At 43.1% G+C, this 25,707-nt stretch overlaps 2 protein-coding genes across 7 annotated transcripts; both read right to left on the bottom strand.

The window, feature by feature from the left end:
- Positions 1-80: 80 nt before the first annotated feature.
- LOC120981846 (olfactory receptor 6N2-like) lies at positions 81-1,375 on the bottom strand. The gene is made up of 2 exons (XM_040411605.1): positions 1,265-1,375; positions 81-1,124 (listed from the first exon to the last, which is right to left on the bottom strand). The coding sequence occupies exon 2, from the start codon at positions 1,079-1,081 to the stop codon at positions 125-127; it is 957 nt and encodes a 318-aa protein (XP_040267539.1). The 5' UTR covers positions 1,082-1,124; positions 1,265-1,375; the 3' UTR covers positions 81-124.
- Positions 1,298-24,108, bottom strand: LOC120981843 (zinc finger protein OZF-like). 6 transcript variants are annotated; one of them, XR_005774795.1, is made up of 8 exons: positions 24,062-24,108; positions 20,838-20,931; positions 19,679-19,805; positions 18,657-18,749; positions 11,033-11,059; positions 9,679-9,864; positions 6,855-7,892; positions 5,877-5,969 (listed from the first exon to the last, which is right to left on the bottom strand). XR_005774795.1 is itself a non-coding variant. In XM_040411603.1 (6 exons), the coding sequence occupies exons 2-6, from the start codon at positions 20,904-20,906 to the stop codon at positions 9,854-9,856; spliced, it is 327 nt and encodes a 108-aa protein (XP_040267537.1). In that variant the 5' UTR covers positions 20,907-20,931; positions 24,062-24,108; the 3' UTR covers positions 9,584-9,853. The 6 variants fall into 6 exon arrangements, 2 of the variants coding, with proteins under 2 accessions (XP_040267537.1, XP_040267536.1); XR_005774796.1 differs by having other exon boundaries at positions 6,855-6,962; XR_005774793.1 differs by lacking the exons at positions 6,855-7,892; positions 9,679-9,864 and adding an exon at positions 1,298-1,442 and having other exon boundaries at positions 5,847-5,969.
- Between the last annotated feature and the right edge of the window lie 1,599 nt (positions 24,109-25,707).

Here is a 25,707-nt window from a genome sequence, read left to right as displayed (position 1 = left end):
ATAACACATGCTCGATCACTGCTTCATTATAACATGCAACTTGCGTACTGTTGGTGAGATCGCTGGTGGTCCCAGTGGTGGGACTCTTAAGTGATCAGAGACATCACCAAACCAGTGGATAGGTTCAATCTTGGGACACACTTTTAAACCCTCTAAATAGGTCACTGATCTTCTTCCTCAACAGGATTCTAATTTCCCGATTCCGCAGGCTATAAATGATCGGATTACACATTGGAGTTAAAACCGAATAGATGACAGCCATCACACGATCATAGTTCACGGAACGATTATTGGTCAGTCTGACATACATAAAACCTACACTGCCAAAGAAAAGCAGGACAACAGTAAGGTGGGCACCACAGGTAGAAAAAGCCTTTGTCCTGCCCTCTGCTGTCTTTATTTTTAATACAGCAGATATTATATTGAGGTAGGACAGGATAATGCATACAAAGGCCAAGAAGAAAAGGAATGAGTTGATGGCAAAGCCAACTGTGACGTTGAGTGACGTGTCAGAACATGCCAACTTTATCAGTGGAGTAAAGTCACAGAAGATATGTTCAATCGTGTTTGAATGACAAAAGGAAAGGCGAGACAGCAAGATGATCTGAGTCAATGGTCCAAAGAATCCTACAACCCAACAACATGCTGCTAACTGAAAGAAGCAACAGTTTGTCATTATCGAGGGATATCTTAAAGGGTTGCAAATGGCCATGTAGCGATCATAGGCCATGGCAGTTAGAAGATAGGTTTCTGTAATGCCCAAAGAATGAAAAAAGTAGATTTGGAGAAGACATCCAACATAAGAAATCATCTTCTCATTTAGTAAGTTCATCAGCATCTTTGGAATAGTGACTCCAGTGTACCAGATTTCCAGGAAGGAAAGTATTACAACAAAGAGGTATAGAGGAACATGAAGGTGACGATGACTGCAGATTATGGAGATTACTAGAACATTACCACTAAGGGTGAAGATGTAGATAATACTCAGAAGAATGAAAAACAAGACTTCAGCTCCACCGAGGTTAGGGAAGCCTAAGATAATGAACTGTGAGACTAGAGATTGATTAGAAGTGGTCATCATTCTGCTTGTTGAAACATGAAAATCTATCACAATTCATATTCTTCTAGAAATATAAAGTAAAATGGATGAAATGCTCACTTTTCAAATAAAGTGAATTATTGTGCTGTGAATGGGGCATTTCAAATGAAGTATTATTGCAATATACATGCAAAAGAAAAAGATTTAGACTTTTTTTTTATGTACCTTACAGTTTCCTCTTTGGGAGCACCCCAAGCAGTTTCTCCTGTGGCTGAAATTCAGGTCCACTTTCTCCAACACTCAGTAATGGACTGAGAAGCTCAGTAATTTCCCTCCTCTGAATGCCAGTGTAGTGATCTCATAGAGAGGCAGATGAAGCGGATCAGACACCTTTCATTCATCCCTAATTTGAAATTCAGAGAATTAAATGGCTATATCTCTATGTGGGCAGTGGAGAAGGAAATGGCATTGTGTACTATAGGGCTATTTATTAGTGGAATCTGGGGCCATTTTCTAAGTGTTTATCAAGAGCTGATTGCAATGCACTCTTGGGAGATGCAGGTGCTTGACAGTTATGGGACAAGATGCTGTTGGCCCACAAAAGTGAAGAGACCAGAGCTGCAGAGAGGTGAGTAAAAAAAGATAACAGTATATTTTTTTCTATTACTAACACATTATAGAAAGAAAATTAAGAATCTTAAAAAAAAAAAAAAAAAAATCTATAATGCTTTTCAAATAAAATACTATTAAATCCATATACGATATATATATATTTTAAATATGAAATATAGTTTAAAAATAAAACATATACAAGTTGAACCTGGGAAGAAAATACTGCTTGCATAATACTGAACATCAATGGTTGTCAACTTAATGTATTGAAGGGGTCTAAAGTTAGGTTGGGGGTAAATACACACACACTGGGGGAGATTTATCAGACTGGTGCAAATAAAAACTGGATTAGATGCCCATATCCACTAATCAGATTCCACCTTTCATTTTCCAAAGGAGCTTGGAAAAAATGAAAAGTGGACATTTATTGATTGCTAAAAGAAACTAAGCCAGTCTTCCTTAATACCAGTTTTGATAAATCTCCCTCATTAATTTTTTACATAGCTGTATTTGTTGCTGCTGTTTTCTCAGACCTTCTTGCTTTGCATATTTTTAGCTGCAGGGAAATGTTGCTGTAGTTATTGAAGACAGCAGGCTCCTGGTTGTAATGCCAGAGGCCTCTTGGTGGCCAGACCCACTTCTCATGTTGTAGTCTATCTTGCTCACAGCAACCTCCTTCCCTCTGCTCCTGCTGGTGTGTGCTCCCATAGAGTGAATGCTCTCCCCGGCTCTTCAAGGGCCAGTTTGTGGATGGGCTAAATTGTCCCCAACCTATTACAATGGTTCCCTGGGATGTACGTATATGGCACCTTCACCGAAGGGAAGGTGCTTAAGAAATAAGGTTGTTAGCAGGAGCGTAACGATCATGGTCGCAGAGGATACGACCGTGACCGGCGGGGGGAGGGGACCCGCTGCACTCACATATCATGGGAGCGCTCATTAAGTACAGGGATAATGCCGGGCCCCGTCAGAGCGCTTTTCAAACATGTATAGAGAGGCAAGGCGGGGCGCGCACACTCACCCGGCAGTTCTTGACACTGCCGGGCTGTCTCCAGAGTGAAGCAGGGAGCCCTCGCCGCTCCCTGCTTCACTTTTCTTCTGAGCTCTGGCGCTCCACCTGCAGGCCTCACATTGCGCTGCTGGCTGTGGGAGGAGCGCTAAAAGCCCAGGAATCGGCCTCCAGCACAGCCAGCAGCGCGATGTGAGTGTGGGAGCGCGTCATCAGGGAAGAAGGTAAGCATGTGTTTTTTTTTTATAAAGCTGCAGACTGGAGGCAAAGGGGGGGCCACAACTAGAGTGAGGGGGCATCTTTACTGAGGGGGCACCTAATATGGAATAACTACTGTGAGGGGGCACCTAATCTGCCATAACTACTGTGAGAGGGCACATATGTGGGCATAACTACTGTAAGAGGGGCACATCTGGGCATAACTACTGTGAGAGGGGCACATATCTGGGCATAACTACTGTGAGGGGGCACATATGATGGTATAAATATTATGAGGGGGCACATAATCTGGCCATAACCACTATGAGGAGGCACATATCTGGCATAACTACTGTGAGCGGGCACATATCTGGGCATAACTACGTTGAGGGGGCACATATCTGGCCATAACTACTGTGAGGGGGTACATATCTGGCCATAACTACTGTGAGGGGGTACATATCTGGCCATAACTACTGTGAGGGGGTACATATCTGGCCATAACTACTGTGAGGGGGTACATATCTGGCCATAACTACTGTGAGGGGGTACATATCTGGCCATAACTACTGTGAGGGGGCACTTATCTGGCCATTACTACTGTGAGGGGGCACATATCTGGCCATAACTACTGTGAGGGGGCACATATCTGGCCATAACTACTGTAAGGGGGCACATATCTGGCCATAACTACTGTGATGGGGGGTATCTTGTATAACTGCTGTGAAGGGCTACAAGGAGGACATAACTTTTGTGAAGGGGCCATAATGTGAGCATTGGTACTGTGTGGTAGCACTTAGGGTAAATGTCCTAGATTACCCTGCTATAGCGCCCCCTCCTTGTGATTTCACAGGGACAGTCACCATCCCTTCCTTATGTTCTGGATCCAGTGGACATCAAGCCAACGCCAGTGACACCCTGGATGAGGTAGGACCAGATTTTATAACCGTATAGACCAGGGATCAGCAACCTTCAGCACTCCAGGTGTGGTGAAACTACGACTGTCAGCATGCACACTTGCTTGGCTGTTTATTAGAACTCCCATAGAAATGAATGGAGCATGCTGGGAGTTGTAGTTTCACAAAAGCTGGAGTGCTGGAGGTTGCTGACCCCTGATATAGACCCAACACTACCTGTCCTGAACTATTATCTATTTGACGGTGTTGTAGGAACTGTACCTATCTTGACCTTAGCTTGCCCTCTGATCATGCCTCTGCTTTTGGTGCTACGCACCATTGTCTCTTGACCAGCCAGTAAACTAAGACTGCTCTTAGAGGTAGTAGTCTGGTGGTCCCCTGCAGCTAAGCCTAGATCCCAGTACAGAGGTAAAAGGATGACTACCAGTCACAGAAAACCCCCCACTAAAACATAACCTTTATTATACACAAACTACTAAAAACATATTGTTTGCGGCAGAAGGTGATTGTACTGGGAAGATTCTCACAATTTATCCCTATTTCTAGGTTCTGTCTACAAGCAAAATAGCAGCCCTGATAGGAGTGATACCATATTAGTAACCAACCGAGTATATCCAAGATACAGAAGTAACCACCAATACACCCTTAAACAATATTTCCCTATCACCAGGTGGGGTAGAAGTAAAGTTCCCACTACATGCAACAGTAGAAAACAATTGTCAGTGCACAGATTGAAAAACTACTGATGTCAAGATTCATGCTAATATTTCACATATCTTCACATCCTTTCACTTTTCATATTTTGTTATGTTCAAGTTTCCCATCATACCCCATGACAAAGTTAAAACAGAATTTGAGAAATGTTTGTAAAGGGAAAACTAAAATGCTGCATTATTCAGACTCTCTGCTATGACACTTGAAATGTAGCTCTGGGAGCTTCCCATTGCTCTTGATCATCTTTGAGATGTTTCTACACCTTGCTTGGCGTGCACCTGTGATAAATTCAGTTGATTGGACATGATTTGGAAAGACATAGCCATTTCTATATAAGGTCTCATAGCTGACAATGCATATCTTAGCAAAAACCAAGACATGGGGAGGAAAGAACTGCCTGTAGAGCTCAGAGACACTCTGGTCTGATAAAACCAAGACTGAACTTTTTGGCCTCAATTCTAAGCGTCATGTCTGGAGTTAAACGGCTACTGCTCCTTATCTGCCCAATACTATTTCCACAGTGAAGCATGGTTGTGGCAGCATCATGTCGTGGGGTTCTTTCTCAGCATCTTGAACAGGGAGACTAGTCAGGGTCAAGGGAAAGCTAAATGGGGCAAAGTACATAGATATTCTTAATACAAACTTGGTCGAGAGCGCTCTGGACTCCAGACTGGACTGAACAAGACAATGAATTATCCTAAGCACAAAGCCAAGACAACACAGGAGTGAATTGGGAACAACTCTGTGAATGTCCTCGAGAAGCCCAGCCAGAGCTCTGACTTGAACCTAAATGAACACCTCTGGAGAGACCTAGCTAGCCATTGACGTTCCCCTTCCAAACTGACAGAGCACGAGAGGATCTGCAGAGAACAATGGCAGAAAATGCACAAATCCAGGTGTGAAAACCTTGTGGCATCATCCCATAGAAGACTGGAGGCTGAAATAGCTGCCAAAATGTGCTTCAACTAAGTCCTGAGTAAAGGTTACTGCAATATTTTAGATTTTTCGTGCAAAAAAATAGGGAAGATTTCTAACATTCTGTTTTCACTTTGTCATTATGGGGTATTGGGAACAGGTTATTTTTTTTTTAATTATTATTCTGTATGTTGATGGTGGTGCCCAGAAAGTTTATTTCACTGAAGAGCAGGTCAGTGTTAAGTTGACGGTAGAATGAAACTAATACAAATGCTCATGAATGGTTTAGGGCAGGCATGCTCAACCTGCGACCCTCCAGCTGTTGAAAAACTACAACTCCCAGCGTGCCTGAATAGCCTACAGCAGGGCATGGTGGAAGTTGAAAATAAATGCTGTGACCCAAGAAAAAGTTGTTATGGGTGATTATGAAAACTACACAAACCTGGAAATCCAGGGAGACCAATAATAAGTAGGCATCTTCAGTGAGAACATTTCTGGATGGGTGGAAGGCATTCTTAAAGCCATGGTGAAACATATAGTTGCCAATCTTTAAAAATCAATGGACCTATGAAAAAAAAAAAAAAAAACAGCAAAAGGTCTCCATGCTGTGCCTCTGGTCATCACCTTCAGACCACATCTGGAGATGTGGACTACAACATTCCTATGTGCTTTTGTGCATAACTATGAGACTCCTAAGAGATAGTCTTTTACCATGCCTAAGAAGTCTCGAAAGCTTTCCATTTGTCATCATTTTCTCAGTTAGCCATTAAAAGGTACCAATGACTGGGGACTCATTTTTTATCTGTTCTATCTACTGGCTAACATAGAACAAAGATTTTCTCTCTTTTTAATCAAATATATTAGAAGAACGAATATTGATACTTTGTGCAATAGATCTATGCTTTAAAGTAGGGATGCTCAAACTGCGGCCCTCCAGTTGTTGCAAAACTACAACTGCCAGCATGCCCTAAAAGCTGTAGGCTGTCCAGGCATGCTGGGAGTTCTAGTTTTGAAATAGCTGAAGGGCCGCAAGTTGGGCATCCCAACTTTAAAGGGTTGTCCGGGCTACAGATGTTGGTGCTCTATCATTAGGAAATGTCATCGATATTAGGTCAGTGGAGGTCCCACCGATCAGCACTCCCACCGATCAGCTGTTTTGGGTTGCCGTCGCACTGGAAACTATACAGTTTATTGAGCAGAACCTGAAGGCTCCGTACACTGGGTAGTTTCCAGCTCCGCGGCTGCCAAAAACAGTTGATCAGTGGTAGTGCCGGGTGTCAGACCTCCACGGATCTAATACTGATTACCTATCCTAAAGATGAGTTATCAATGTCTGCCCAGACAACCCCTTTAAGCAATACAACTAGTAATTTAGGAAATTGATTATATCATTGGATGAGAAATGGCATAAGTAAGGCTCAAAGGCTCGAGTCACTTGTTTATTACATACATGTGGAAAATTTCCCCTTGTGTTCCTAAACTGTGTCCATACGGCTCCATTCACTCACCCAATGGAGGCCAAATCATGAGAGTGGTAAGCGTTGGGGAGAAGAGCAGACTGAAGAAAAGAAACTAGAAGAAGAACTTAATGGCTGTCTCTTACCTTTAAGTTGAAAAATCTCAGAGTACAGTTTCGGGCTATAGACAATAATCTATAGCATTTTATTTAAATGCTATGTAAGAAAAATCACAGAAATCAATGTCAAAAAAGCTAAATTATATGGAGTTTTTTTGTCATTTTTTACTGAATTGTCAATGTCAGGTATAAGTAAATATGTAATAAGCTATATACACATGTGCAGAAATAATGAGGAGTCAAACCGGTTGATAATCATTACAAAAAGATAAGGAACTGAACTGGAAGACTTATATATCACAAAAACCATCGCTACCAGATACAGCCATATGGGATTTACAATGTGTTGGTGTCATTTAATGATTATACAAGAGACATCTGCCACAGGAGAGTCCCTCCCAAAAGGCAATTTCTAGAACACACTTAGGAAAAACATGTTAATGGTCTTAATGAAAATGTAATTTCAACAATATTTCAGGCATGATACACTGGATATGTGCTTGAATTTAATGTACTTATCTCTATCATAATAAGAGCTTCTAGAGATTGTTCAAGATAACATTATTGAGGGCCTATCTGGGGGCATCCAATGCTGCAGGACCCAGAATAGCAACTACTGAGCGTACAGTGACTAAGCCAAATCGGTTGGGCGATTCATTTTAAGTCCAAATGAAATCGAAAAGTGCTCCAATTGCCATGAAAAAAGTAATGGATGACATTCGGGGGTCTTCTAGAACTGCGTGCAACTCATTTCAAGCTCTTGAACAACGACATACATGACTATATGGGTAAACAAATGGTTTTCGCTTTTTGGCAGGAAATGCTTGCCTGTGTGTATATATACTGTACATACCGCCTGGGGTCATGTGATTAGCCTTCTTCATCTTTCCTATCTTCTGATCTGAAAAATTGCTGATGTCATAAAAATTAAAAATAAAAATTCTGAATCGAGCAGACCTGAATTTTTTGAAAACTTGCTTTAAAATTGACTAGTTTAGAAGATATTCGATCTTATCTAGTGGCGGCTTATGACCCCGGAGGAAAAAATAAATAAATAAGACTTTATGAAATAGAACAGCCTTTAGACACGTAAGATCAGCACTTCTCAAACTGTGAGGGTCACTTCCCTGAATTCAACTGTATCTGTGTCCTCAGGACATTAATAAAGTTAGATGCTGCAGTGGAGCATGGGAGCCGATGGCTCCATGCCCCACCGTTCACCCTTATAAGCCATAGGCCGTTAGACCTGAAGCCCATGAGAGCACAAGATGACGGTTCAGGTATGAGGATGTCATGCCAACCACTTGCGCCAGGACACAGACCTGTAGCTTGCACCACATCTCAGACAGCAGCATGGAACAGAAGTCAGGCATTTTATTTTTTCCTTTCCTCAACCACTTGGGAACATACTACTATGGGCATTACTGGGAGCAGTATAGATTATTATTACTGGGGGGCACAAGAGGGGCATTATTAATACTGGTGGCACAATAGGGGGCGTTATTGTTACTGGTGAACTATGGTAGGCATTATTACTATTGGGGCCACTCTTAGGGACCCTATTTCTATGATTTTATTTTTATTTTTTACTACTGGGTACTTCATTGTGATTGGGGGCACTATGGGGAGCAGTATAACTGTCAATTGCACTGCGTGCTCCGATTATTTTGGGGGAACTGGGTGACCACTTTTATTATGCTTCACACAAATTATTCGGACACCACTGTCAGGTGAATTATTTCCTGGGCACTATTATGTCTGTATTATAGTATATGAGACAGTGGGGAGCACAGTATCAGGGTAGCAGCCAGCATGACACTGTTGGGCCACCAGGAAGCGCGGTTTGTGTTGTGCTGGAGAGATTGTTGAAAAACTAATGAAGTTACGGCGTCTGTGTGGCAAACTCTGAAGAGATGTGACATGGCTTAAATAAGAAGTCATGGTGGTCTGGGTCGAATGGAGAAGATGAGAAAAGGGAACATCTACAATAAGGGGAGATACCATCCGTGAGTTCCTGGATGTAATAGGTATGATTGGACCCATGTTTGGCAATGTATACGAGGGTCTCACATCCTTTTAGTATCTGTCACGGTACCTTCTGTGACACAGGTTAGAAGATCAGAGAGATTGTCTCCACGTGAGGTTAACTGATAGTTTCTTGATTCTCAGTGTTGTGGTTTGGTAATGACCACACCACTTGTCAGGTGCTGCTTCCCTATTTAGTTTGGTTTCACACTTCATACTATACGGTTGATATTCTCTACTTGGATTTGGAATAGTTGGTGTGTAGACATTCCTGTGTTCCTGCTCTTCCATTTTATATAAGTTAAGTTGTACTGCTTTTGTATTAGGTTATTCCCTTGTGCTTGTTGTAACTAGGCCTCAGGGAGACGCTGGTTAATTTACCTGGGAAGGAACCGGTAGCCCCTTTCCTTTTCACTACCTCTAGGGCATATCAGGGCTTCTAGGGTGTTTAGGTTCCGGCGTATGTATTTTCCCACCTTCAGGGTCTGCACATACTGACAGGAGGCAGGGCCAGTTCTAGGGGTTTCCTAGGAGGTGACCTTTCTATTGTCTTTCTGGTGTCCCTCCTCTCCCCATTATTCGTAACAAATGAAAGCATGGCAGCCAATTCTATAAATTCTTAATATATGTATTTGTAACACTGTACTATCAAACATGACCCAAATATATTCACCACGGTTCACTGTCCAAAACAAGTCCAAAAGTAGAAACACTTGTCCAGTGGCATGGAGTTGAACAATCATACTGATCGGCTTGCAATGTTCTTCAATCCTTTCTTCCAGCATGCGTTGTGATTCCCATATGGGATTAAAATAGCTAAAGTCACGTGACATGTTGGTTACCCAAAGTCACATGATTGCTGTGGTCCAAGAAAATCATAATACAGATACAATACATCATTAGATAGCAGTTAACAAAATACATCAGGAAACACTTAGCACACTATTTACATCTCATTTTACAAATTAACCTACATTTTTAACAAAATAAATCCTAATAAAGCTTGGTGTTATACAGGCGGTAACACAGGCACTAAAACTCGAGTGGCTGCGGTACACCTCATTAAAAGGGTTCTACGGGAATGATTTAAAATAGCCACAAGCATCCCATCCTAGGATGTGAGAAGGACTGGTCACCTCCATTTGAAGAGCTGCCTAGGTGGTGGGGCTAAGGTTTAGGAGGCAGGGCCTCAGTACGCTCTGGCACTTGCATATACCGCACATTGGTGAGCGTTCCTGTCAGGCTGCTCAGCCATGATGGCATATCGTAGTGGGGCTATTGTAGTGAGGCCCTGCCCCCATCAGGAGGCTCTGTAAGTGGAGGCCAACAGTCCTGCTTACATTCTAGTGGGGGCATGTGAAATCATTCTTGGAGAACTCTAAGTCTCTTCAGATTTAAAGCTTCTGAACAGTAGATCCAATAGACATCTCTCTGGTCTACTCATGTTTTTTATCTGTTTTCCATCTTTACCCTCAATTTCTTCTAACACACTCCATCTAAGATCAAATACCCTATAGCATTAAAAAAAGTGTCTTGCAATCATACTACTTTTTCCATTTAAACGCCTTTATGTTATAATTTTTACCCACACTTAACTTTTTGTCTGCCCAACAAAAGACCAGGCCACAAGAGAATTTCAATGCGTATAACACATTATTAGAGATGAGCGAACCTGCCTTTTGGGCAGGGTTTGATTGAATTACGTAATGGATTCCGTTTTCACGGAATCCATCATGTAATTTAATGCCGGCATGCCGCAGAATACAAGTATATGACCAGCTCCAAGGTTCCGTTCTGCTGGCCGTACACTTGTATTATGACAGCATGAAAAACGGAATGCCTCTAAAGGCATTCCGTTTGGCATGTCGGCATTGAATTATGTGATGGATTCCGTGAGAATAGAATCTCCATTACGCAATTTACTTAAACCCTGACCCCTAACTCGAACTTGCCAAAAGGCAGGTTCGCTCAACTCCAAACATTATAGCTATTACAAGTAAAATACCTAGGAATAGGAATTTCCTTACCATTAGTTGGAGGAGTTACAGAAGCTCCTGTGATAATAGAAGAACAATATTGGCAAAATAAATGAGAAGGTTAGGTCATTTTCAGAGGCCAAAAAGACCTATTTTTATTCCTTTAAGGTACAACATCTGCACTGACCAAATGATTGGCTAATGACTTCCCAATATGGTACACAAATCAGGGTACTTACCTATATACAGTGCCATATTTGGGTTCACTCTTAGAGGGGTTCTCTGGTCATTTTTTCTAATTTGTAGATAGTCAAAACCTGTGGAAGGAAGATGTTTTACATAGTGCTTACTTGTCCTTTGATCCGTCGTTGCAGAAGTCCTCCCTGCTCTTTAACAGGCATCGAGCTCTTCCGACTAGGTCCAGACTGGATGTAGACACTTTTTTACCTGTTTTACTCTACAAGTGGCCATGTTCAGTCAGGACCTGGACAGGAGAGCCCATAGCCTGGTGCGAGTGCCAGCAGAGACCTGGAGTGAGGAACATGTAAGTACTATGTAAAACATCTTCCTTCCACACATTACTGCTAACTACGGACTGGAAGAAATTACTGGAGAACCCCTTTAAGTACATCCCACTGCTTCAAGAGTCTGGCGTGGTTATCATACATAGAAATAAAAACTTACTAATCTAATGTCATCATTTTTATTCTCATGGTCTGACGACATCTGGGGCAATTGTCTAACCTGATTCCCCACTTTATCTCTTCTCTACAGTACACAAATGTATTCACTAGAAAATCTGATTGTAAAGCCAATGTGCTCTAAGTAGGGTTGAGCGAACACAAACTGCAAAGTTCGGGTTCGTACCGATCTTTGCGTGTTGGGGTACTCGGTTCACGTGATTTTATTATTTTCCATTATAACATGGTTATAACGGAAAATAATAGCATTCTTAAGACAGAATGCTAAATAAAATGGCCATTGAGGGGTTAAAAATAATAAAAAAATAAAATAAAATACACCTCATCCACTTTATCGCGCAGCCGGTATCCACTTTTTTCTTCAGGACCTGCGATGACGTCACCGCACTCACCACTTGGTGAGAGCGGTAACGTCACCACAGGACTTGCCTAATGAAGATAGAAGGAACTGCTGTGACGTCATCGCAGGTCCTTTGGCAGGTCCTGCAGAAAGAATAAAAGAAGAGGATACCGGCTGCGCAATCAAGTGGATGAGGTGAGTTTTTAGTTTTTTTTTTAACCCCTCAATAGCCATTTTATTTAGCATTCTGTCTTAAGAATGCTATCAACGGAAAATAATAAAGTGAAGTTCGGGTCCCCATTGACTTTAATGGGTGGACTTTGACCTGAAGTTCCGCCGAAGCCGGCGAACCTAAACTTCCACGGGTTCGCTCATCCCTAGCTCTAAGAAACTGACTTTTTGGAAAGACTTTAAAAGTTAGGGAAGGGGGACGGGGACATGAAAACTCTTCCTGTGCAAATGAATGTTTTTTTCAATTGGTTTTATCAATTTTACACACATCAACATTTAAATAATGGATAAATCTATCAATCTCCATCCAAAATGTGATCTATTCATGCTGGAACCATGCCAGAGTAGGAAGACATTGTCCACATACCAAAGCCATATTTAATTTTTTTTATTAATTTTTCTACAAACAAGTCATACATATATAATACCATATCAATCATCATGCAATAGACATGTACAGAATATGATGCTGGTGAATGAGTCCATCACATAAAAGCCTCAGAGGAGAAAAATATATATACACAATATTTCGGGGGGGGGGGGGGGGCACGGAAAGGATAATATTGCAGCTGGTGAACCGTCACACACCCAGCAATATGTCTCCAGGAACTGGGTCATGGAATAGGAGGGTCACCCAGTACCTCTCTCTTTCTAGGTACCAAGTGGTCAAAAAAGTGACTTTTCACTTTAAGTCGTACATGCCCAGGGAGTGTTAATATAAAAGTTTTTTTCCCCGCCACCCTGAGTACAGCCCTCCACCCATTCCATCTGGAACTTGTATGACAACTTCCTTAAAAAGAATCTCCTATTATTAGGTCCCTGCGGAGCAATCCACACCTGTAAAATTGCCTTTCTCGTGGCTGCCCAAACTGGATCGTATGGCAAAAGGATAGGTCAAATGAGCCTTTGTAAAGTCAAAGACCTGTTTCTAAAATGCCTGAATCCTAGGGCACGTCCACAAGCATTGAAAAATATCAGCACAGAGAATCCACACTTTGGACACATGTCCGTAGAATATACACCCATCAAAAAAAAAAAACTGTGTGTGTAGAGTCTTTGCAATATTCGCCCAAAAAAAACTTTTGTTCTTTCTGACAGCGATAACATTTTTACAGTTCCATCTACAGAGCTGTGTGACAACTCATTTTTTGTGAGGTGAGCTGTAGTTTTTAAAGGGTAACTGTCATGTTTTCATAAAAAAAAAAATCTATTTTAGCATATGTTACTGCTGCAGCAGCATTATGCATAAAGCAATCTTTAGTTTCTTCACATACCACTGTTTTCCTTGAGTTTTTCCCTTAGTTACGGCTGTTTAAACATTTACAATATGAGGACCTTCTCAAGATGGCTCCTCTGCCAGTTCTCTGAGGCCAAAACTGCTTTCCCTCTCTTCCCATACACACTTGCTGTAGCCAGCAGCTTTCTGTCAGCCAATCAGATTGGATTACTGAGAGACACGCCTCCTCACTCTGAAGCCTAATGCAGGCATGCAGTGTGGAGGACCGCCCCTCCGTCTTCTGTTTATACTAAACGGAAGACAGATAAGCCATAGCAACTGTCTTTTAAGGGAGCAGTGGAAAGGGACAGGAGACATTAATGAAAGCTGTTATTATAAGGTAATTACAGATCTTTTGACAATCATTGACAGACTAACTCAGGTATACATGCCTAGCTCTAATAAACTAGCAAATAAAAAAAAATGACAGTTACCCTTTAATGGTACCACTTTAGGGTACATATGACTTTTTGATCACTATAAAACTGGGGAAGGGGTGATTTCAAATTTTAATACCTGTGTTTTTTTGTTTTGTTTTTAGAAACATTTTTAAACTTTTTTCACTGTAATTTAGGGTACATGCAATCTTCTAACTGCTTGTACCATAAACGGCAATAGAATGCTATTACGGTCACATTTTAATTGGCGGTCTGTCAGGCCGTGCCTTGTGTGTTCCCCATGGTGTCATCGGAGGGCAGAAAGAGCCCTCTCCCTCTGTCTAACCTCAAAGATGCCACAGCAGCTGAGGGGGTCACTGCTGGTAGATATCTGCTGTATAATACATCATATAGCTTTAAGGGGTTAATGTACGTTAATGTTAATACTGTAATTTAGGAACAGCACCAAAGGCTGCAATACAGAATCCAGTATGTTTGGCAGTGCTGACCCAGACATCATGCTAAAGATGGGGTTGACACAGTGCTGGGGCACACGTCTCACCTCTTCAGCCTCATCGTCCACATCTTATTTACAGACAACTGAAGGAGGACAGAAAATGGTGGCCGGCAATGGCCATCATAGAAGTGCAGGTTCTGGCGAGGTATTCTGTGCTGCTGGTTGGTGTACCTTGGGCAGTATTTGGAGCTGGTAGGCAGGCATTTTGTGCTATATTTTGGCATCTGTCTGGGACTCTTGAAAAGGCATTTTGTGGTGCATTCTGGTATTTGGCGCTGTTGGGAAGCTAGTTTGTGCTGCATTGTTGTATTTTCTGACGCTACAGAGGTAGCATGGTTACTGGTGATGGATTACTATTACATGTTGAACAAGAAACTTACAGGTCTTATTCTTCCAGAAGGTGACATGGCTTTAGTCCATTCAAGAAGTGACCTATCAAACTGAACTTTTGGTTGGTGGGAACCAAGATGCCAAGGAGCCCCACCACCACTGGAAAGCCACTGTGCCGCTTCCTTTTTGACCATTTTTACCTAGATATACTGGGCTCATATAAATTCTGATCTGCAGATAACCCTCCCTAGGAAAAAGCTGATCAAAGTCAAGGAGACACAACACTCAGCTGAGCCCTTCTGACTTAGTTTGGTGAAGCTATCAATAGGTGCCCTACCACCTAGACCTCAACCGGTACAAACGTATGACATGTCACTGAGAATTGAAAAGGACCTTGAAATGATAGTGCCACTAACTAGAGAGGAATGTAGGACTAGAAAGAATGCAACAGTCCATGCTGTCCACCTTCGTTGTCATGTTATTAGGTTAACACAACACATAAGCCAACAAGGCTTAAGGTAGCCATACACATAAGATTAAAGTTGGCCGGAATGGCACATTTCAGACGGTCATTCGAAAAAATAGCGCTAACAAGCTTGTTCGCCATCACCGACGGCAGACTCTTGCCTGCCGAAAATGCAATCCGCCTCGCTCAAAAACGTTGTCCGTTCATCGCGCCAGAACTGCATGTTGGCCGAATTCAGCCAATCACTTGCCATTGTGCTCAAGCACCAGGGAGTCTGTTTTTATATTTAAAAAAAAATTACTGCTTAGTCGGGTAGTTTAGTTGGTGGGATCGTTTGTTTAAACAATCCCATGGATGACCGATTGGCCTCAATGGGGTCGATCATTATCTCAAATGTATGGCCAGCTTTAAATTACATCAAAAAAGCATATTAGGCAAGCATTTACAAAAGTGTTTCCTAAAATGAAAGCAGATGTAAAGAGGTATTTGGACTTAGCTGTGACATCATTCATCGTCATGATGTCGTTGCTGGTGTTTATAGAAATGGGTTTTCTGAGAAAACTTTTTTCTGCATTTATCACAGCTGAATGGCTTCTCCCCGGTGTGTCTACGTCTGTGTAACACAAGATGGGTGCTGTGTTTGAAGGCCATCCCACATTCTTCACACGGATACGGTCTTTCTCCAGTATGGGTCCTTTGGTGAGTGATAAGGTGAGAACTAGTTGTGAAACCTTTTCCACATTCGATACAACCGTAAGGTTTTATACCGGTATGTACTCTTGAATGTGTGATGAGCGCGGAACTTTGTGCAAAACACTTCCCACACCTGTCACAAACGTAAGGTTTCTCCCCCGTGTGAACTCTCTGGTGAACAATTAGGTAATTACTGATGCTGAAAGTTTTGTCACATTCCGAACATTTATATGGCTTGAGTCCCGAATGAATTCTCTGATGCTTATGCAAAGCAGAGGAATCACTGAAACATTTCTCACAGTCAGGACAGGCAAATGGTCTCTTCACGGCATGGCTTCTTTCGTGTCTCATAAGATTAGACCTTTGTGTGAAACACTTATCACATTTCATACAGACGAAGCATGACACTCCAGTGTGCAATTTTTGGTGTTGGACCAGGGTGGACTTCTGCTTATATTTTTTGCCACATTCACTACAAGAGTATAGTCCGCAGGCCATCGGCTCTATTTTATCGCAGTTTAACTTGGTTCGTAAACCTTTTTTCCTCTTAAGCTCTCTTATCTCATCGTCAAAAAACACAGAGTATGCTACTTCAACACGGTCTCGGAAGTTGTATCGACGCTTGGCGGTCAGACTCTCCTCTTTAAGTGGAACGTGAGGTTCTCCTTCTAAGTCATCAACCAAACGTATCCCTTCTACGGCCAATCCATCAGGTGTAAACAGTGAGGTATGCAGCTCATCCGTTTGGTTGCTGGAGGTATCTACAAAGGTATGCACTGTGAGAACCTTGTCAGCAAAAAAGTCAAGTCAAGATATGGACATTTTCAAGAAACAGATTTCAAATAATAAAAACTAATGAAGAAATACCAATGGCAATAAAGCAGAGAGTCAGGACAAAACAGTCAGTCTAAAACAATAAGGTTGTTTAACGACTTCAAAAACCATAGTTACATGTCCAGATTAGTTTCATATCTGGAAGGTCCCGAATACATACAGTGCTTGGTTTTAATATCAGTCCCATATACTTTGAATGGAGCAGCCACCACTTCATTCAAACTTCTTTTCACACTAGCCATGAAGTGAGGAGGAACAGGGAGCTCAGGATCCCCTTTCTACTGATCAGTGGGGTTCACATTGTTGAGATATTCATGTGATTAATTGGGAAATGTTCTTCATGGAACAACATCTTTAATGGTTTGAATTCAACTGGGTCTAGGTGGGAGTAGGGAACCTCCTCTCCTGCGCATGGGTCCTAACAGAGCATATAGAGAGTGGATGTCTTAGTGAGACAACCATTCCAACAATTGTTGTTATGTGTATAGGAAGCTTTCCTCTGAGGCAAAGCAATCCAGATTACAGGGGCAGCGCAGGAGAAGTCTAAGAGATAGGTTAAGAGGTTGTGATGTGGGAGGATAATAGCTATAGGTTATTGATTAAGCAGAGAAAACTGGTAGGTTGACTGACATAAATGATACGGACGGCATAACAGATGAATATATTAACTTTACATTTTACTTGTCAATGAATATATGAACAAAACATACAGCATGTCAAACATAGCTTCAATACAGCAGGCCTCAGAAGGATGGTAGAACAAAGAAATGGAAACTGGGACATGAAGGTAACAACTGGCACAAAGTTTTTTAGACTTTTAAATATATATTGCATGTGACGAGTAGGAAAGCTGGTCACTAGTGTCCTTCCAGAGAACAAGATAAACTTCACGGTAGAAGGGGTACAGTATAAGTATGCTACTCGGAACCTCCTCTCCTGATAAAGGGTTTCAGCTCTGAACCCGGACACATCCCCATCTTCACCCCTCCAGCGCCACTGATATGAGCATCGTAGCATTTCGGATGGGCGAGCTTTAGCGCTGCCCTATCTGGTTTACAGGCTAGGGCAGCGCTAAAGGCCGCCCATTAGTGTGGGTGATGTCACCAGGCGGAAGCCTCCGCCTAGTAGTCCCCATGGAGCCCAGTACCTCCCCGGATCTCCATAAAATGCCTTTGTCCTGCGTGATTCAGCTCATATGAGGGGGGCCGGAGGGGTGAAGATGGGGATATGTCCGGGTTCAGCTCTGAACCCGGACAACCCCTTTAAATATCACCATGTTGACCACACAGAAAGCTCAAAAGCAAACCGTGGGACCACGCTGAAGATGGGATATGATAATATTCTCTTGATGGTTGTTGTCTGTTTGATAGGAGGCAAAGTGAAGGGTACTGAGCGAAGTATCAGATGTCTGCATGTCAAATAAGAAAGGAGATAAACCAACATCTAATAGAATGTGAAGAAAATTTTGGATTGGAGGAGGTCACCGCCTCTTCAAACAGCTGATCGGCAGGGGTGCCCAGGTGAAGGACACCCACCTGTCAGATACTGATGACCTATCCTGAGGACATATTGGTGACTCACACTTCAGCCAGCACAATCTGTTTATCATCAGAAGAAGGTCAAGGACCTGTTTGAAGATAAGATGTTATAATAGCTTCAGTCATGCAAATTGCAATCAACCTCTTACCTTCAGGAGGTCCTTGACCTCGTGTTGATTACGATAAATAGATTATGCTGACTGAAGCATGAGTCACCAGTATTTAATAACATTTTGTGTACAAGCCATTCAAATTGAAAAAGCCAGTCGAATGACTAGTGAAACGTCTACAAGAGAAAAGTCCAGTTGCTCTGACTTATTAATACCGACACATGACCTCAATGAATGAAAACCTTCACAGACAGAAACTTACCTTGTGCTTTGAAATGCCCTCCCCAGCCTTTTACTGATGGGTCTTTTCCTTGTTCAAGGCGTAATATTAATTTGGGTTTTTTATTACGGTGACCTGAAAGAAGGGTGCATTTGTGCAATTTTAAAATATATTATAGCATTTTTTTTTTAAGTAAGTAGACCACAACATTCACTTAGAATCATGCAACACAACACCCTAAAACAGCAGCTACTGTTAAAAAACAATGCAACATGCAGAGAGGACAGGCAGCATGAAACTCTGTGGAATACAAAGGAGGCGAGTGGGCAATGGTTTGGATAATACTGTCACCTTCTCAGTCTGTGAGGCCCTCCCCCAATGAATGTCTAAGATGGGAACACCCCTTTAAGATTAATTGCGGTAATTTTTAATTTTGGCACGAACTATGACCAATGTGAGGATTATGCGTCATTATGTTCTAGCTAGTGAAGTCCCAGTAAAAAAAAAATTGAGAGGTCCTGTATAAAAGAAGTGTGTCAGCAGAGAAGGATCGGTAAGGGTGAGTATTGTTTCAGTTTTTAAATTAATCCGTTCTACCCCTTATTGAAAACATTTTATTCTGCAGTTATACCCTTTTAAACTTTTTGAGAAACCCTTTAAAGGGGTTATTTTTTGGTGGCAGACTGTCCCTTCTGGCCAGATTTGCAAAGGGAAGCATACTTACCTTCTCTCCACCGCTCAGTCCTGACTCCTTTGACCCCACGTGACTGGAACACTCTACTCCCCCACTGTCCACATCTGCTTTGATGCTGACGTAGCGGTGATCTGCCCCCTTGCATCATGTGACCAATTGACGTGACGCAAGAGTGACAGGTCCAGTCATTGATTGTAATTGGATGTTGACAGCAGGACACCTGAGTGAAGCAGAAGAGCAAAGGAACCAGGACCACCAAACTATGCTTCGCTCAGCAGGTCTAGGGAAGACTCCTCAAACACCTCCAAAAACTAAACAACCCCTTTGGGTCATTTAAAAAAAAAAGGTGTGATTTCCCAAATTAACTTACCTAACGTGTAAAAAGTTTTGTAATTATCCATCATGACCTGTCGATAGAGCTCCTTCTGCCCTTCTTCTAAAGATGCCCATTCTTCCCTCGAGAAATACACCGCAATGTCTTCGAACCCTGCCACAGTCTTGAACATACAACAAAACTTTATTTAAAAACGCACTGTCAAATCAGAAACATCAACATTTGAATATAAAATAATTTGCACCTAACACCATCATATTAATGGCAGATAGGCAATATCCAAGCTGACCTACTGCGAGCGCAACGTTCTGTAGATATAGTCTTAGTCCTCGAAAAGTCTAGAAAATAAAATCCAATGCCTTTAAAAAAAAAAAAGATGGTAACTGACCCCCTACAGAAAGAAAGACTGGAAAGGTATTGGAGTGCCTCTCTTGTCAGTTGGCCGTGCTTAGTACCACACCTCAGCCCTATATAAGTACATCGATGTCTCAGTATCTGATGAAAGACTACAAACGTTGCGTGCTTTAACGACAGAGTCATGGCTAGGCCTTCTTTTACTCGGGGCAAAGGCTGGCCTTTTATCAAAATATCCTGGTCAAGGCAAGTTGTACTGTTGCCCCACTTTCCTGGCAGCTCCATCGCTGGGAAACCCACACACAAAAAAATTATAATATTAATTTTCAAGAAATAATTAAAAGTTACTAACATGACTATCATATAGATCCACACACATCTAGTCTAGTTCTACGCTGTCTAAGGTAGCTGCCCACATTTACTACTGTGGCAATAATCCACTGTGCCCTGTCCGCACTATGGGTGTGGCTTTGTGGGAAAGTGGCGTGGTTTAGGTGGAAACTGAACGTGGATTAAGATGCAACCAAACTTTTGGCAGAAAATTATGTTGTAAAGTAAGCCAACCAATAGGTGCCATAGCCTACAGAGAGGGTGTGAAGGTGCTTCAGATTTATTATCCAGCCTGAGCCACTCTGCAGAGTTTTAGGCTGTTCTTCTAGAGGAGAACACAACATTACATGGCCTCCGATAGGTAGACAGTTGCTTAGTTATAGAAGACATGGCCGATGGTGACACTGATTAGTTAGGAGGCTTTCATGGGTGTCAGTTGGTAGAAGGTCTACAGGACGCTTCATCTCCCCACCACCAGTTTTCCTCACAAATGAAGTGAAATGCACACCACCTTTAGAGATGTTTTCTTTGCCTTGGCAGGAGCCTTCCTCAATGAGGTCCTCTTCTTTAACTTCCTCATCCTCACGCTCCTTCACCTGGACATCCTGGACGATAACAAGACCATCACATTAAAACATAAAAGGGGTTTTCCGGGAATTAGATACTGATGACCTATTCTCACGATAAGCCATTAACATCACATTGGCTGGGGTCCGACTCCCGGTACCCCATACAGTGGACAGAGCTGGAAGCAGAAGGCTCCATCTACTGTGCAGTGACCATTCAAAAAGCCTTCTGCTTCCAGCTCCGTCCACTGTATAGTTCCTGGCATCGGAGGCTGCCTGAATCAGCTGATCGGCGGGGGTGCCGGGTGTCAGACCCCCACCGAACTGATATTGATGACCTATCCTGAGGTCACAGAAAACACCTTTAATCAAGAGAGGTTTTACATCTCCTGTGGGCACACAGCAAATTAATGTCAAAGTGAAGGGCTTACTGTTAGTAGGCGAGATGCAAATTCCACAGTGACAACCAATATTTTTGTAACACAAGTTGTCACTTTTAATAAAAATTGGCCAAAGGAAAAAAAAATACATACCAGAAAATGTAAATATCTCTGTTAGAGACTTACACTATAATTACCAAACTAACATATCATATTTTTTACTTGATAAGACGCACTTTTTTCTTCCAAAAGTGGACGGGAAATGTAACTGCGTCTTATAAAGCAAATGCGAATGAGCAGTTCCATTATGGGAGCACTCATGAGTACAGTAGGACCGGGGAGCAGTGAGTGTAGGGCTGCTGGCTGTACTTACCGAACCCTGGCCTTCTGCAAGCATCACAGTGTGTCCTGATTGCATATAGCATGAGGACATAGTGAGCTTAAGCACATATCAGGTCACTGTGTCCTGCGCAGCAGGAATAGCTCGCCAGATCCTCAGAGTGGCGGTTCCGTCCAGAGCAGGTGAGGTAAGTTCTTTTATTTATATTTTGTCTGCTCGGAGATATGATAAATATTAGGAGTCTGATGAAGATGTGGGGTCTGATCTGAGGTCTGATGAAGATGTGGGGTCTGATCTGAGGTCTGATGAAGATCTGGGGTCTGATCTGAGGTCTGATGAAGATCTGGGGTCTGATGAAGATCTGGGGTCTGATGAAGATCTGGGGTCTGATGAAGATCTGGGGTCTATTCTGAGGCAGTGATGGTCAGTTCGCAGTGTACGCCAGCGAACACATGCGGGCTGCCATCTTTAGTAAGGTAGACTCACCCGTCCGGCGATGCACAGGTAAGCCCTTACCTGTGCCTGTGCCGGTCTGAAATCAAATGCAGTCCCTGGGAGCAGGCAGTTCCGAGAACAGCCCGATAAAGGCCCCCGGCGGCTGTTCTCGGAACTGCCTGCTCCCGGTGACTGCATTTGATTTCAGACCGGCACAGGCACAGGTAAGGGGTTACCTGTGCATCGCCGGACGGGTGAGTCTACCTTACTAAAGATGGCAGCCCGCATGTGTTCGCTGAACACTGCGAACTGACCATCACTGTTCTGAGGTCTTATGAGGATTGGGGGCCTGATTTGGAAGAAGTCTGAGGAAAATTAGGGGTCTGTTCTGAGGTCTAAGGTAGACTGGGGATCTGACGAAAAATATTTTTAAAGGGACTCTGTCACCTGCTTTTAGCATTTTAGGCTGGCACCATCGCTATGTTGACTAAAGTACCTTATTTCCAGGACTCTTCTTTTTACTTATTTTCATTTGGTAGTTTTCTTATAAAAAACGATTTTTATGTTATGCTAATTAGGGTCCAAGGTGCCCAGAGGGGCGTTTTTCTCACTCTCCGGTGCCCAGTGACGCCCCCCTGCAGTGCCCAAAACAGCCTCCTGATAATCAAAACACCTCCCACAGCCCGGCAAACGGTTCCGCCCCCTCCCCACGTCATAATCTACTTTATAGATATGCCCCGTCCTCCTTCCTGTCTGCGGCCAGAAAACTCGCGCAAGCGCAGTACCGCCTGCGGCCTGCGCCATCGTCAACCTCCTGAGGGCAACAGCCTCAAAAGTCTCACTGGGCATGCGCCGAGCCCAGTGATGTGACCTGAGCGCTGTTGCCCTCAGGACGTTGACGATGGCGCAGGCCGCAGGCGGTACTGCGCCTGCGCGAGTTTTCTGGCCGCAGACAGGAAGGAGGACGGGGCATATCTATAAAGTAGATTATGACGTGCGGAGGGGGCGGAACCGTTTGCCGGGCTGTGGGAGGTGTTTTGAAGATCAGGAGGCGTCACTGGGCACTGCAGGGGGGCGTCACTGGGCACCGGAGAGTGAGAAAAACGCCCCTCTGGGCACCTTGGACCCTAATTAGCATAACATAAAAATCGTTTTTTATAAGAAAACTACCAAATGAAAATAAGTAAAAAGAAGAGTCCTGGAAATAAGGTACTTTAGTCAACATAGCGATGGTGCCAGCCTAAAATCGTAAAAGAAGGTGACAGAATCCCTTTAAATCATTTTCCTCCTCTAACCCGACTTCTAGGGGCTCAGTCACACAAACATATATATTTTTTTCGTTTCTGTTGCGTTTCTTTACAGGTCCATATGCGGAACTATTCTCTTCCATGGGGCTTGAAAAAAAAAAAACGGAAATTAATCCGTGTGCATCCCGTGTCCGTACGCCCTCATGTCTGGTTCACAAAAAAAATAGAACGTCATTATTACAATGGATCGACACAAAAAACAAAAAAACTGATGCAACACGGATATCATTTTTTTTTGCGTATCCATGTTTTGCGTCCCCTTGGGGAGCCCAAAAAAAGACGAGTTAACCCTTTACATTTTAGGTACATTTTCAAAATAAATATAATTTATATACACACACATATATACACAAGATAATAAAATATATCTAAATCTGAAAATTCATTAAAAATAAAGAATAAAATTAAAAAAAACAACATATTTTTTTCCCCTATATATTTTGCATAGTTCGATCTTGATGGGAGGTAAAAAAAATAAATAAAATAAAACTACTGCATTTGGATCATAATCAAAAGGAGTAATAAAAATAAATGCAATAAATAAATAACATAAAATAAAATAAGGCCAATAAATCAATGCACTCGGCAAAGCAGGATTGCAAGGGTTAACCCAGCCGGCAGCAGTGAAAGGGTTACTCCTCACCGAGAAGGAGCCCGCAGCCCCGGTCCCTGCTGCCGGTAGGTCACGACGCCATTCGCCTACTTACCTACTGCTTAAACAACATCCATCTCCGCTGCCCCAGTGCGGACAGGAAGTGACGTCACGTGACCGCACGCAATTCCCATGCCTCCAGCCAATGCGATCGCAGAGACGTCATCAGCTGTTGCCAGGACGACGGGACGCTTCTGCGCCCGTCCCCCCAGAGTCGTGATTGGATCGCTTCTTACTTACGTCATGAGGAGAGACCTAGAAATAATAGGCGGGAGATTTAATCAAACTGGTGTAAAGGAAAAGCAGCCCCTAGCAACCAATCAGAGTCCACCTTTCATTTTCCAAAGGAGCTTTGCAAAATGAAAGGCGGAATCTGATTGGTTGCTATGAGCAACTAAGCCTGTTCTACTTTACACCAGTTTTGATAAATCTCCCCTAAAAGTGCTGTTGCCCATAGCAACCAATGACACGTTTGACATTTTTTTATTTATTTTTTTTTAAATGCTCTGCTCACATTTGCATTGCACACCACTGGCGCCTTAAGGGTTCACTATTTTGCGCTATTTTCCTGTGAACAAAGGACATTTCACAGGGGACCTGTTTTTACGCCAATCAGTTCAACACAAAAATTGGGCCCTTTTTACATTTTTAATACATTTGGCGTATTTTAAAAATCCTCCGAGTCACAGATTTTGGCGTACGTCGGGTGCGTAATTGTTTACAGAGTTTCGGAGCGTTTGGCTTAGTGAGGCTCCTCGCATCAAGTCTGCCCGTTAGTGTGATACTGGCGTTCTAGCAAAGCTATACTGGGGGCCCCCAGGGGCAACTCTGAGCACCGTCCAGGGGTGCACCTAGCCTTTCTGCTGCCTGAGGCGAAAACGGACCCCCCCCCCATGCCAATTTCTTAACCCCTTTACCGCAATGAAAACGCTCATTGCCCATGGCTCTTCCGCTGCCCCCCTCTTGCGCCTACCCGGTTCAATCACCTCACCTGGCCTCATTGGTGGTGCAACCCTGGCCTCATCACCGAACTAAGTCGACCGAAGCCTCACAGCTGGGAAATTTGGGACATGTCAGCTGCCCACCCCCCAGGAACACCCAAATCCTGGGTGGGAATGCCCATTTTTGGGCACTCCTTACATAAACCCACACATGAGCTCAGATTTGAACAGTCTGCCTCTCAAAATTAGGGACAGTCCTTGCAAATTCAGGACTGTTGGCAACTTCTGCTACTGCTCTACAGCTGGCAATGGTCCCTCTCTTCTGTGGGCCCCTGCAGCAGGGTGTTTTCATCAGCCGACCACTTGTAGCCAGCAGGGGCCCCAAGCAACAGCTCCTCCGCTCACAGTATATACACAGCATCTCCTCAGCTCACAGTAAATACACAGCAGCTCCTCCGCTCACAGTATATACACAGATCCCCCGCTCACAGTATATACACAGCATCTCCTCCACTCACACTATATATACAGATCCTCCACTCACGGTATATACACAGCATCTCCTCCGCTAACAGTATATACTGCATGCACAGATCCTCCGCTCACAGTATATACACAGCATCTCCTCCGCTCACAGTATATACACAGCTCCTCCGCTCACAGTATATACACAGCATCTCCTCCGCTCACAGTATATACACAACATCTCCTCTGCTCACAGTATATACACAGCATCTCCTCCACTCACAGTATATACACA

The sequence above is a fragment of the Bufo bufo genome, chromosome 11 (assembly GCF_905171765.1).
Source record: "Bufo bufo chromosome 11, aBufBuf1.1, whole genome shotgun sequence".
Taxonomy (NCBI): Eukaryota; Metazoa; Chordata; class Amphibia; order Anura; family Bufonidae; genus Bufo; species Bufo bufo.
Note: the sequence above shows the minus strand (reverse complement) of the source record. Positions and strands in the feature narration are given on the sequence as shown.